At 36.2% G+C, this 14,832-nt stretch overlaps 1 protein-coding gene across 1 annotated transcript in view; it reads left to right on the top strand.

Annotated features, from left to right (window-relative positions):
* WDR12 (WD repeat domain 12) overlaps nt 1-7,619 on the top strand; it is a 19,833-nt gene extending 12,214 nt beyond the window's left edge. The window contains exons 7-12 of the mRNA XM_008574034.1: nt 524-569; nt 2,240-2,325; nt 3,991-4,054; nt 4,211-4,343; nt 6,003-6,075; nt 7,010-7,619. Coding sequence (XP_008572256.1) covers nt 524-569; nt 2,240-2,325; nt 3,991-4,054; nt 4,211-4,343; nt 6,003-6,075; nt 7,010-7,087 — 480 coding nt within the window. The 3' untranslated portion in view covers nt 7,088-7,619. The remainder of the gene's footprint in view (nt 1-523; nt 570-2,239; nt 2,326-3,990; nt 4,055-4,210; nt 4,344-6,002; nt 6,076-7,009) is intronic.
* Nucleotides 7,620-14,832: the final 7,213 nt, after the last annotated feature.

Consider the following 14,832-nt stretch of genomic DNA (forward strand, 5'->3'; position numbering starts at 1 on the left):
GCTGGGCCCCCCAGCGGGATCGCAACCCTCGGTGTTGCTCCCGCGCCTCGCTCAGCCAGTGAGCGGGAACCGGTCTGTATGTGGGATCCGAACCCTCGGCGGGAGCGCCACCACACTCCCAAGCGGTGCACTATAGCAGTGTGCCACCGGGCCGGCCCCTGGAACATAAGTTTTTTAAAAAGGTCCTGGATGAGGAAGAGACCTACTGGTACAGTGAAGATCAGTTGCCCACCCTGATATAGTCAACAATGGCCAGGGTACCAGGACCACATAAGAATGAAAGCTCCCTCAATTGCCATGCAGATTGAGGGTATAGCTTCCAGGAGACTAGTAAGCCAGGCAGATGATACCATCTAGTAAGACTAGTAAACTGAGCAGATGATACCAGTAAAGGATTTCAGAGCCTATGTGTCACAGAGATTAAGCAAGCAAAGTAAAGGTTTTTAAGTTAAATAGAAAAAAATGAGGCAAATTATATGAATTATGTTACATATGCTTTTTCCCTTCATATATCTCTATTTAGTTTTGCAGTGGCTCCTGGGATAAGATGCTAAAGATCTGGTCTACAGGTAAATTACATATTTCTTTTACTTTGACTTATTAATGATATTTGAAGAATTTCAGGCTGGTCGGATTGTTCATTTGGGAGAAGATGGTGCTGATAATACCAAGTTTAAGGGTTCAGATCCCTGTACTGGTGAGCCACTGGGAGAGAAAAAAAAAAAAAAAAACAATTTCAGTGAAAGAGGACTTTTCAATCCTTTTTTTTTTTTTTTTTGTCTTTTGTCTTTCCATGTCCGGCAACGGATTGCAACCCTCAGTGTTGCCCCCACACCGGACCGGGGACTGGCAACGGGATCGCAACCTTCGGTGTTGCTCCCGCGCCTCGCTCAGCCAGTGAGCGGGAACCGGTCTGTATGTGGGATCCGAACCCTCGGGCGGGAGCACCGCCGCACTTCCCAAGCGGCGCACTTATCCAGTGCGCCACCGGGCCGGCCCTCAATCCATATTTTGCCATAAAGATAGACCAGAGCTTTTTAGGACATAAAGGAGCATAGTAAGGTGACAAATTAGTATTTTTCCTTGTGTTTCAAGATTTTTTTCTACCCAACCACCCCCTTATTTCTTAGATAATGACATTGAATTGCTGCAATTATCAACAACATGTTTGATGCAATGGGACATGAGTACCTTAATTCTCAGGTTCCTTGTTCAGGAACCTAGAAATAAACAAAAATACTTTGAGTCATTTCAACTCAGAAGTCATTTTGACTAATTTAAAAATGATTTTTGAGTCATTTTACTGTTAGAGGAATTTTTTAGTGAAGCTGGTTTATTTTTAAAAAAATTTTAATACAGTTTACCAAGGTTAATATTCTTAATTTGAAAACGTAGATTAAAAGGAACAATTGAAAGTGAAGGAAGAAGAGGAAGGACTCTTCAAGGAAGGTGCCTTGAGAGTAGTAAGAAGACACTGATGGAAAGAGGAAAAAAACAGATATTTAAATTTTAAATTACAGTAGCTAGAACTATTTATTGCACAGGTAAACAGATTAGAATACCTCTGTTACTTTTGTGGAATATTTTATCTTCTGATAGTGCTAGGTAAATGAGATATTTTATATGAATAGCTGTATCCTTTAAGGGGTTTATAATCTTGTTAGGGAAAGCAGATTAATATTCATGAAAGTTACAAAACATTAAAATCTGTAGTTTTCAATCTGGGTGTGCTACCTAATCAAATGATGTGTGACAAAGGTTTCCAAAAATCAAAAAATAACTGAAATGCTTTTCTTTGTTAGAAAAGTGAAATAGTCGAGGACAATAAACATGGCTGAATTTATCTCCTTTTAACATATGTTTACCTTATCATTCATAACATAAGTGCAATCTGGTCATAACTATTCTAGAACTAAGAGTAAGCAATTTTTCATAGCTATGATAAAGTGATGAATATTCATAATGATGACCTTAAAGACATAGCAAGATATCAAACTGGTTAGGTTTTAGTATTTTAATGTACTTAATTTTTGCTTTCTCATTTTTGAAGATTGATGATCTACGTATTGTGTTTATATATAACTTTCTGTTAACCAAAATGATGAGTAATCCCTTCCCTAACCAGTTGAGAGAACATGGAGAAACTGTATACCCAGAAATGTAAAGAATTGTTTCAGACAGTTGGCAGTTAATATTGACTAAATTTTAAAAATATCAAATCTAATTCTCTATGATGCAGTCCCTACAAATGAAGAAGATGAAATGGAGGAACCCACAAATAGACCAAGAAAGAAACAGAAAACAGAGCAGTTGGGACTAACAAGGGTGAGCATTTGTGAGAAGTGACTGTACTCAGCCTAGGTCTGTATTGATGAATATATGGTAATTTAATATAGTGTTTCTTATTTATATTTCCTTTTGTCTCACCTTGCTTCTTCAACCATAATTGTGCTTTCTTTCAGTAGGTTGGTAAATTTTCATTGTAAACACTATTATTGCCACGTTTATCTGAGTCTTTGAATGTAGTAGCATTGAGTCAAGCTTACAAATTGGTAGGGGGATTAATTAGCTATTATATTTGATCCTATGGTGCGTTCTGAAGTGTAGGATCTTTTAATTGTTAAAGCTTGCTCTCAGGTTAAGTGAAGCATCTAATTACCTGAATGTTTAATATAATATTATTTGTTTCATACACTTAGGATATAATTCATATTAGGGATGTGAATTATATCTCCTAAATTACTGGAAACCAGGAGTTTAATTTGGGGTTTGATTCTATTATTTAGCTATTAGAACTCATTAAATCAAACTCTTGCAATCTGGTCATAACTATTCTAGAACTAAGAGTAAGCAATTTTTCATAGCTATGATAAAGTGATGAATATTCATAATGATGACTTTAAAGACATAGCAAGATATCAAACTGGTTAGGTTTTAGTATTTTAATGTACTTAATTTTTGCTTTCTCATTTTTGAAGATTGATGATCTACGTATTGTGTTTATATATAACTTTCTGTTAACCAAAATGATGAGTAATCCCTTCCCTAACCAGTTGAGAGAACATGGAGAAACTGTATACCCAGAAATGTAAAGAATTGTTTCAGACAGTTGGCAGTTAATATTGACTAAATTTTAAAAATATCAAATCTAATTCTCTATGATGCAGTCCCTACAAATGAAGAAGATGAAATGGAGGAACCCACAAATAGACCAAGAAAGAAACAGAAAACAGAGCAGTTGGGACTAACAAGGGTGAGCATTTGTGAGAAGTGACTGTACTCAGCCTAGGTCTGTATTGATGAATATATGGTAATTTAATATAGTGTTTCTTATTTATATTTCCTTTTGTCTCACCTTGCTTCTTCAACCATAATTGTGCTTTCTTTCAGTAGGTTGGTAAATTTTCATTGTAAACACTATTATTGCCACGTTTATCTGAGTCTTTGAATGTAGTAGCATTGAGTCAAGCTTACAAATTGGTAGGGGGATTAATTAGCTATTATATTTGATCCTATGGTGCGTTCTGAAGTGTAGGATCTTTTAATTGTTAAAGCTTGCTCTCAGGTTAAGTGAAGCATCTAATTACCTGAATGTTTAATATAATATTATTTGTTTCATACACTTAGGATATAATTCATATTAGGGATGTGAATTATATCTCCTAAATTACTGGAAACCAGGAGTTTAATTTGGGGTTTGATTCTATTATTTAGCTATTAGAACTCATTAAATCAAACTCAGAAAGTTCATCCAGATTTTTTAATTTAAAAAAAAAAAATTTAATTAAGATTGAACATATTCAAGGTGTATAACATGATAATTAGATATGTGTATATATTGTGTAATGATTACCACAATCAAATTAATTAACACATTTATAAAGTACCATGCTGTACGTTAGATCCGCAGAACTTGTTCATATTATAACTGAAAATTTGTACTCTTTGACCAACATTTCCCCATTTCCCCCACACCTCTGCCCTTGGCAACCACCACGTTTGGCATCTGGAAGCACAGATAGGCATATCAGACTATGGGATCCCCGAACTAAAGGTGAGTTGTGTAAACTACTGAGGGGAAAATATCAGTAAATAACATCAATTTCTCTTCTTACTGGAGATGTGTAAAGAAAAATAAAATTCTACAAATTTCTTTTGATTTGTTCTGCCTACTTTTCTAAAAATTCAACACTTTTTTTTCTTTATACAGATGGTTCTTTGGTGTCACTGTCCTTAACCTCACATACAGGCTGGGTCACATCAGTAAAGTGGTCTCCGACCCATGAACAGCAACTGATTTCAGGTTCTTTAGATAACATTGTGAAGCTGTGGGATACAAGAAGGTAAATCCTATTTATGATCTACAAAAAAACCCCATATCAATTACTTGTTATATACAGAGAAAATGAAATAAATACTGAAGTGATTATCGAAAACCAGGAGGGTTAAAAAAAAAAGTTCTTCTTATACTTCCTGATATAATAAATACTGATATCCAGAAGAAAAGCTAGGATCAAAGGAATTTTCATCATATTAATATGTTGTTTTTACATTCTGAAAGAATCTAATTCCGTATTGGTTTATTTTTACCAAAAAAAAACAACCCACAAGTTTATAAAATCTATTTTTCTGACTTTGTTATAAAACCAGGAGAAAATAAAATTTGTAAAGATTATCTTGAACCTTAGTATAAATTATATGTTAATAGAAAATTAAATATAAATACATTTTTTTAAAGATAACCAGGTATTAAAGGTGTTTTTCTTATAGGCTAGTGCTATATTAATAGTGTATATGAGCACGCTCATATAAATAAAATGCATACACAATTTATTTACATATTTTTACAAGTAGAATGGAGATATAGTAACCAAATACCTGTTTGTATGTTATTGTTCACCAAATCCTTACACTACCATAGTATATACATTTTAATTCTGTACTTTATATAACATTTAACATATAGTTTCTGATAATAGTAGTAAGAGCTATGAAGAAATTAAAGCAGGGTAAAGGGGCACTTCTTTGGGGAGGGCTCTCGTTGGAAGTGATATTTTAGTGGCAAATAGAACAAAGGTATGAACCATGCACAGCTCATGTTAGAGAGAATAGCAGATAAGGTGGGAAGTATCTTGGCAAGTTGGCAAAATAGCAAGAAGGTCAGTCAGTGTTGATGGAGTGGAGTAAGCAAGGATGAAAGTGGCAAGACATGAGGCATGTAGGGGTTATATCAAGCAAACGTGACCTAACAGGTCATCATAAGGAGTCTGGAATTCATTCTAAGTGTTATGGGAAGGCTTTGGAGGGTTTTCAGCAGGGAGCAAGATTAGAAGCAGAGAGGCTGTTGTAATTCAAGAGACAGGTAATGGTGAGTTGGACTATGGTGGTAACATTGGACATAAGTGATTGGATTCTGTATATGTATTTAAGATAGCTCTTTGACAGGATTGGCTTATGGACTGTGGAGATAGGAATCAAGGGTAATGCCCACATTTTCTGCTTAGGCCATTGGGTGATTGGTGGTACCATTTACTTTGATGGGAAAGAGTAGAAAAACAGGTTTGTGAGGGAAAAATCAAGAGTTTTGTTCTGGTTGTTTTAAATTTATAGTGCCGAAAAGACTTCCAAATGTCAGGCAATTGGATATACATATCAAGATCAAGGGATAAGTTTGGGCTGAAGATATAAATTTGGGAGTTATCAGTATATAGATGGTTAGACAAAGGATATATAAAGCCATGATTTGGGGGTAAAAGAAGTCAAGGAAGTGTGAAAATAGGCCTAATAACTAACATTTTTCCTAAATATATTTGTTGCAATAAATCTCTGTAGTCTGCTAATGATATAGGAAAAACAATAGAGATGGGCAAGTGAAACCCAGAATTTTAAGATTAAGTGGTTATTGAGGCAAGGATGGTAAATCTGTTAAGTGTGATATTCATATATGTTTGTTCATTTTAATACTATGAATTCATTTAACATGTTAATATTTCATCTTTTAGTTGTAAGGCTCCTCTCTATGATCTGGCTGCTCATGAAGACAAAGTTCTGAGTGTAGACTGGACAGACATAGGGGTAAGAATTTTTTAGTTATTTGGTAAAGAGGAAAATAAGTGATTAGAAAAAATCTGGTGTTTGCTAGACAAAATTTTTTTTTCTTTTTTTTTTGGCAGCTGGCCAGTCCAGGGATTTGAACCCTTGACCTTGGTGTTACAAGGTGGTTCTCTATCACTGGCCAGCCCAAAAATCTGGTGTTTGTGTTAATAAAGTTATTAGTTTCAATATATCTAATATTCATAATTCTGTATTCTGTTTCCCTTAATATTATTCATAAAATCTCCTATCTCATTCAAAGAAGAATAAATTTGTCCTTTAATAATAGGACTAGTAAAGTTTGAAATTTTGAAACAGTTTTTTTCTCATGATTATCTTAATGAACATTTTAAATCCATAAACTCACTCCTTCAGACTAACTGGATCAAAATATTTCCCAGTTAGAAAAGTCTTATGTCATAAGTCTGGATTTTAAAATGTGGTTAAAGAATTGCAATTCAGTTATTTTTATGTAATACTTAATTTCTTATTGCCTAAGAATTCTCTTCAAATACAGGTACTAGTGCTACTTGAATAATTTATAATATGCATTTACTTGCAAACAATTAATGTGCTGTCCTTTAAAAACTTTTGTTTTTTAAATAGGTAAAACTATATCACACTTCAGATTTTTCAATTTTATTATATATCTTAGCATATGCTTCATAGAAAATATAATAGCATATTGTGCCTCAACCAAATTCAAATGATAACTTTTAATGTCTTTTAATATAAGGTATTGTCATATAGTAGTGAAACTTGACATAATTGGTTCCTTTAGCTACTAACTGCAAGTTAACTGCTCATCCGGGATTCCTTTTGTAATCAAAATCATCAGTATTTAATTAGGTTTAGCTATCATATGAAATAATTGTACTTACTTACGTTTTTATGTCTTTTTATCTCCTTTACACAGCTACTTCTGAGTGGAGGAGCAGACAATAAATTATATTCCTACAGATATTCACCTACCACTTCCCATGTGGGGGCATGAAAGTGAATTCACTTCGATTATAGAGATTCTTTCTATAAATGAAATGGTAGAGAATCATTAGATTACATTGATGCATATGCAGAAAGCCGCCTTTTAGGTTTATATAATGCTTTTGCCCTAACATATCACTATCTTTTTTTTCTTTATTTTGTATTTATAATACAATAGTTTGTGTTTATAAAATATAAATGTGGCCTGCATTCTGTACCCTGTGCAAACTCTTGAAATTAAACTGAGTTTTTTTTTTAAAGGTATTGTTTTAAATTAAGATTTCCTTTTGAAATGTTATAAAAGGATATATTAGAAATACAGTAATTAATTGTCCAGATTTTTATTTCTGTTGGAGAAACTTAGGTTTTTAAAGTAGCTAGTTAAAAAAAAAGCATCTAGAAAAGACTACTAAAAAAATGAATAGAGAAAAAATAAGAAATACAATTTCCTTTTGGTGAAATGAGTGATGTCTTCCTATAAGAAAATAAGACTTTGTATTTATTCAGAACAATAAAAAATGTAGATGTTGCCAGTGTATTAAGAATTAGTTAAGATGTTTTAAGTGAAGTACTTCGTATTAAAAATAATGTCATATCTTTTAGAAATTGCATACAGATTTCATGGTACCTAGGAATTTCCTCTTTCCCTAACCTATCCTCATATGTAGATAAGGATAAATTCTATAGACATAACCTTTCAGTCAGTATGAGATAAACAGTCTACAAATTTTTTTATATCAGTAGCATTTATCTTTTTGCATATATTATATACAAAATATTTAAGGTAAATGTCTTTTATTTTATTTTTTTGGTGGCTGGCTAGTATAGGGATTGAATCCTGGACCTTGTTTTATCAGCACCATGCTCTTACCAACCAAGTTAACTGGCCAGCCCTAAATGTCTTTTTAAAATTTCCATCTTTAATGGATTGGTATTCTTCAAGCACTGCATTTACAACCTTTTAGCAACACATGGGAAATCAGTTTGATCTCATCATTAGACTGTAATACAATGTTATCTCAAATGATGTTCCTATCCAGAAGCCTGGGAAACAGTATCTATACTTGACTGCAGTTGAGAGCCAAATTAACAGTAGATTGAACCAGTTAGGAGTTTAGTTCTCTCATATGTAGAAGTTCTGAGGCAATCTAGGGCTGGTATAGTGATTTTGTTCCACATTCCTTAAGGCCCAGGCTCTTTCCAGTCCTAGGTCCTCATTTTCACTTAGATCAAGAGCTAGAGCTCCAGTTATCACTTCTTAAAGTGTTTTTTAATGCCAAAGAAGTGAATAAAGGTAGTCAGAAAGTTCACCCACAAGGTCCTTGCTTTTCTCATTTTGTTCTGATTGGTATAAATTTCATCACATCTGTAGTTTCTGGAAATTTTTTTTGGCGGCTGACCGGTAAGGCAATCCAAATCTCTTGACCTTGGTGCTAGCAGTACCACGCTCTCCCAAGTGAGCTATCTGGCCAGTCCTAGTCTCTGGACATCTGGCTTTCAGAGGACAAAGGTGAATTCATAGTCCTGTTTTGGATGTTCTCTGACAGAGCCTTAAGGGCAGTTATTTAAAATGACTTTCTTAATTCACCCAACCTGGGCTGATCAAATGTAGTGTGCATATATTAGGTGGTTAAAGTAAACATAAACAGGCCTATTTATCAGATGCAGCGGACAAAAGAGAAGGCATCTATAACTAGTCCATCATCTATTCTCAATCCTGATTCCACAGCAGGATACATTCATGGTTTAGTCATTCTCCTTTGGGATGGACATAATATTAGTGACCAAGTCTCTTGGACAAGGATTGTCTCTGATGATCTCTGCCATACTCCTCTCCTTGGATAATTCAAGTGGTTAGACCTTACTCCCTGAACAGGAAGAACATGAGAGGCCAAAAGAAGTCTAGGAGATCCAGTAACTTCTAACATATTGCTTTCCCTTTTCCTCAAAAATCAGGAGTCCACCTTTCAATGTTCCCTTTCTCCTTTAGAGGTTGTAGTCACACCAGAGGCAGGCACTTTATGTGGACCTGTTTTCTCCTAAGATTCACTTGGAGAAATGAGTGGAGCTGCATTCCCAGCACTGAAAGAAGGTAGGAACCCAACAGTGCAGTGCTCAAGACCAGCTGACCAGTACGGGGTTATTTATACTGTCTTGCCATAGTAATGGAGTTTATAAACATGGATACCTGCTCTCTTAACTCATCAAAGTTTTAAGAGATTTCTTTTTTTACTATTTAACAATAAACTTCCTAGGTTTAAAATTAGGCTCAAAGAATACCTAATTGCTGAATAACTAAGTTCAAGGAGAAAGGTTGAACTACTATTTACCAGAGTCTCTGCTGAGGTGGAGGAAAGGGAAAAAACAAAAAATGTAGGACATGGATACTACCTTCACAAAGATCGCACTCTCACATGAGAGATACTCATTGAAAATTTAGTTACAACAGTATCCTAAGTGCAAAGAAGGATGTAAATGTAGAGAGGCAGCACAGAGAAGAGAGCAATTAGCATTGAGGAAGCTGTCAAGAAAGGCATTGTAGAAAAGTGACATTCAAGACAAATTTGGACAGATAATTGGGCAGGGTGAAGATGCAGGTTATTTCTAGCAGAGGGAGAAGCACAGAGGCATCAGAAATGATAGCTCAGAAACTGTGAGAAAGGAAGTGGGCATAACATTTCTTCATGTGCTAAGAAATTTAATTTTTTTCTTTTCAATAAAGTCACCTCCCAGGTCTTACCTTTGACACAGTGATCCCTTTATATCAAAAAGCATGAAGAAAAAAACCTCGCTGTGATGATTACTCAGGGATTATTAGGGTCAAAACTTGAGTCACTTAAAATTTTTGTCCTACACAGAATGTAGAAAAACACAGCTTTTCTATGAGTAGATGAACAACATTTGCTTTATGTACCTTTTTCCTTTGAATTTAAAATGACCATTTTGGAACTATTGTCAACAGTGCATAATAATATATTAGAATGTTTCCTAGCATCACCAGGGGAAAGAACAAGTGAAAGTTTAAATTGATATAAAAATGCACATAATTGCATAATTGAAAAAACAACCCTGCCAAACAAAACAAATACCATCTGGGAATTTCTGATAATAACATTGAATTTTGTTCACACAGCTTCAAATTCTTTTGATGTATTTTAGTTTTCAAAAGCCACAGTTGCTGGGCTGGCCCGGTGGCGCACTGCTACAGTGCGCCGCTTGGGAGCGTCAAACAAAACAAATACCATCTGGGAATTTCTGATAATAACATTGAATTTTGTTCACACAGCTTCAAATTCTTTTGATGTATTTTAGTTTCCAAAAGCCACAGTTGCTGGGCTGGCCCGGTGGCGCACTGCTACAGTGCGCCGCTTGGGAGCGCGGCGGCGAAACGGAGCGCCGAGGGTTCGGATCCCACATACAGACCGGTTCCCGCTCACTGGCTGAGCGAGGTGCGGGCGCAACACCGAGGGTTGCGATCCCGTTGCCGGTCCCAGTCCGGTACAGGCGCGACACTGAGGGTTGCGATCTGTTGCCGGACACGAAAAAAAGAGATAAAAAGGAAAAAAAAAAAAAAAGCCACAGTTGCTTACATTATATTAAGCAAATACAAGGGTACTTCAAAAAGTTCGTGGAAAAAGGAATTAAAAGGTAATATGAATCTTTCCGTGAACTTTTTGAAGACCCCCCCCCTTATATGCTTGTAAGGAAACATTAATTTTTGATAAATACTACCATAATTTCTGTTCTTAAAAGGAAAAAAATGACATTTTAAGATTATATGCAAGGGATATCCAATTAATTAAAAATTAAAAAGCCACTAACTAGGTTTCATTAGGCCAGAAAAATCAAATTTTGCTAGTCAGAAACAGCCAGGTACAAAAACAGCAGGAACTTTTAGTCACTTCAGTATTTGCATCTTTGTCTATCATATACTTAAGTATCAAACAGTGTTAACATTTTGTTTTATGAACCAAATATATCTTTAATATAACTTAGTAAAATAGTTTTTTTGATTGGTTTGTTTAATAGACTATCTTTGTTCTAGTATCAATTCCATAAATGGCAGTAAAACTGTATCCCACGATAACAATCTTTTGACATAAGTACTAAACCATTACATTTTAAAGAGGAAAATATATGTTAGGTTAAGTTTTTGAACAGAATCATGCAGCCAGTAAAAGGCAGTGTCAGGATTTGAACTCAAATTAATCTGAGTTTGAGTTCAAGCTCTTAACCAATACATATTTGCCAGTTCTCATGTCATGCACAAAAATAATGTTTTTATAAATGGAAAGAATGAATGTGAAGATGTCTTCACCTCTGTAAAAGAAAGGTTATATATAAATATAAGTGGCATTTATTGGTACTAACTTACCATAATGTTATGTTCAGCTTTACATGTTTTTGCCTTTAATTTTAGTATACCGCTAAGTGTATTACTGTAATAACGTATAAATGTGTACTTTAAAGATCCATTTCTGTATTTTCATATAGGAATTGTATATGAGCAAAAAGGAACTTTAGAAATTAATCCTGTTATTCATTCATATAATTGAATTATCATGTAAATCGTGTTACTAAAGGAAACCACAGTCCAGAGAAGTTAAGTACCTAGTGTGAAGGTGTGCAGCCATTTAATGATGGATCTACGATATATGCCTCTGATTAATGAAGACTACAGAGGAATGATCTTAAGTACAATCTGTTATAAAGCTTAGAAATATGTCAAACAGTTTTATGTATAGTTAATGAAAGTATAAATAACATGCCTCAGACTTATTGTCAGATGACTTTTAATGGTTGTTTCAGGAAGAGGAAATCCTTTTTTTTTTTAATGTCTGTAACATTTCACATTTAAAAAATATCTTAATACTGTGTCCAAACTAGCCTTACTTGAATAAATAAAAACATAGTAGGGGAGAGACAGCATGTTAACTTGCAATATGTAAGTAAACTTGGTGGGGGCATCTGGGAAGATAGCTTTCCATATCCTCACTGTAGTGTTTTCTGACTTGATTGGTAAAATCCAATAGATTACAAAGAAAGTGGAATGCCTTGAAGAAATGAAGCTATTTCCATTACACCAGGTTCAATAGGTCCCTAATCCTTAGAGTAAAACAGTACAAAATGGTGGAATAATTTTTAATATTTGAGGTTTTATGTGGGAGACTACAGAGATCAAGCGCAAAAATAAAAGTAAATCTCATTACTCTTTAGGAAAACTAGGATTGCAGGTTTGGATCCCATGTGTGGAGCCCCACATTCCAAATCATCTAATGTTCTTTTCTAGTTAGCTTGTAGAAATCTACAATGGAGGAAAACACTGTTTGTACTAATATAAGTGTGTTACAGATTGATAAAAAGTCAAATAACAGTTCTGTACATGTACTTATAAGTGAAATTAAACCCTCCCATATGAAAATGAAAGTATTTTAATGGTATTAAATCCTTTCATTTTCTAAAAGTTTTTTTAATGAAACACTAAAATTTAACAACTGTGCTGCCTCATTTATTTGTTAAAGGACTGGTACAAGCCATTAAGCATCAATCCAACAACTAAAGGAAGATTATTCATTTATTTCACAAAGATTTACCCTGCCCAGGAGGAGCATCAGTAGCTCTACACTGTTTGCTGAAGCCATTCCTACATTGTGCCACCACTTGCACACTTATTCTCAATGACTTGTGAACAAAAAGTGATTATGTGTAAATTCTACATTTTATGGTGGTTTAGAGATACCATGTATCTTTCTGTAATTTTTCCCAATTAAGTGAGCAAAACCAACAGGCCTGGCCCACAGCCACTATTCTGACTTCCTGTTGTGTTCCTTGGAGGACCTTTCACCACTTCCGATTGAACTGAAGATGCTAGTTTACTATCCTCTTGAATTAAACTTCATCCTGTTGGAATAAGAATTTCCTAAAATATCCCAAGAAACTTATACCATGGAGCACGGTAACACCGAAAGTCATTTTGCTTACCTTAGAAGAGTCATTTATTCCTTGGGGAAAAAGATGTTCAGGTTTTTTTTAGGTATTTTACACTGTATTCTTCAGTTGTCAATTAGCCATCTTTGTTTCAGTTCATTCATTCGGTAAACATTCATTCAGGACCTAGTATGTATTAGGCTTTGTGCTAGGAGATAAGGCTGCTGAAATGCATAAGGGTGGAGCAGCTTTGTAGCAGCTCAGCATCTAATGGGGAAGACAGGCAGGTAGATAATTACCGTACAAGTGCTGAATGAGCAGAGTGGTAGCTCCTTAGGATGGATGTGAAGCATGTTTTCCAAACGCTAATTCTTATCCTTTTAAAGATCTGGACTTTGAGTCTGAGAAAAGTTGTGGACTTGTTCTTCCAAAAAAAAAAAAAAAAAAAAGCATGTATTAAGATTTTGCATATAATTTCTGGTGCACCTATTCCTTGAAATCCAAATATTTTAGGGTGAGAATCTAAAGACATCTTAATATTTTCATTCCAAATTAACCCTCTGTAGCATAAGTACTTTGCCTTTCTTCCTTTTCTAAAACTTCTTTTTTTCAGGCTTTTAAGGCGAGGGCTTTGTAATAATAATGTTCTAGAATCTCACCCTATCTTTGTCATTCATGATCTTAAAGGCCTTCGTTATCACCTCAAGTGTAAACTGGGTTTTTTTTCCATGCTAGTCTTTGCATCACAGTTGTAATTCATATTTTGAAACGTTTTAGGAAAGTTGTTATACATTCTGGAGTCACCTTTAAGAATAAATTTGGGGCCGGCTCGAGGCTTGGGAGCGCGGCGGCGCTTCTGCAGAGGGTTCGGATCCCATATAGAGACCGGTCCGCTCACTGGTTGAGCGCAGTGCAGGCGGGACACCGAGGGTTGTGATCCCGCGGTCCGGGCTCAACACTTAGGGTTGCGATCCCGTTACGGGTCACGAAAAAAGACAAAAAAAGGAAAAAAAAAAAAAAGAATAAATTTGAATTTAGTAAATTATCTCCCACCAGTAACATAGTTACTTTCGCCTTATTTCCATTTTTTCCCGGGGTTTTTAGGCTCAGATTGTACCTTTAACTCTTGAAGACCCATTTATCACAAAAAATTATGGTTGTGTATACATGTGCAATTGAGGTCAGTCATTAACAGTTAACTTCGTCTTCTTTAAACCTTTAAAATGAGAGTTCCATATAGCGCGTGAACGCTTCCCGCGTGCCAGCCACTGGAGCTGACGAGCGCCTGAGGGCCAGGGACGACCAAGGCTCAGCCGCTTGGAGCCTCGGGGAGGCAGGTGCAGTGTGGCTCGGAAAAGGCAGGGAGGGACCGGGGCTACGGACCGGAGCTCAGACAAGGATGAGGATTCCCTCCACGAACGCACGGCTGCGATGTCGCCATCAGTTCCTTACGGCGATGTTCTGACCGCTTCGGTGTTTGTCATTTCACCTTATCAAGTAAAGAGGAATTCGGGAAGGGAGGAATAGAGAGGGTCCGGGGGTTAATTTAAGAAAGGACCGAGAGACAGGCCGGTCCGAAGCCGGCTCCGCATGGGTTCGGCTAGAGCCCGAGGGAGAGCAACCGCGGACGCCGAGACCCAGGCGCCAGGGGCAGCGCGGCTTCCGCGAGCTGCAGGCCGCCCGGTTTAAATCTCCCGCCTCCCGTAGCCGGAGCTCGACACCTCCACGCACTGGTGCGGAGCGGCCCGGCGGCGTCGCGAGGCTCGCGGCGGCAGCACGAACGGGTGCCGGGACGGACCTCCGGGCTAGCGCGACCCGAGGCGGCCC

Source organism: Galeopterus variegatus, unplaced genomic scaffold (assembly GCF_000696425.1).
Source record: "Galeopterus variegatus unplaced genomic scaffold, G_variegatus-3.0.2 Scaffold985, whole genome shotgun sequence".
In the NCBI taxonomy this organism is placed as follows: domain Eukaryota; kingdom Metazoa; phylum Chordata; class Mammalia; order Dermoptera; family Cynocephalidae; genus Galeopterus; species Galeopterus variegatus.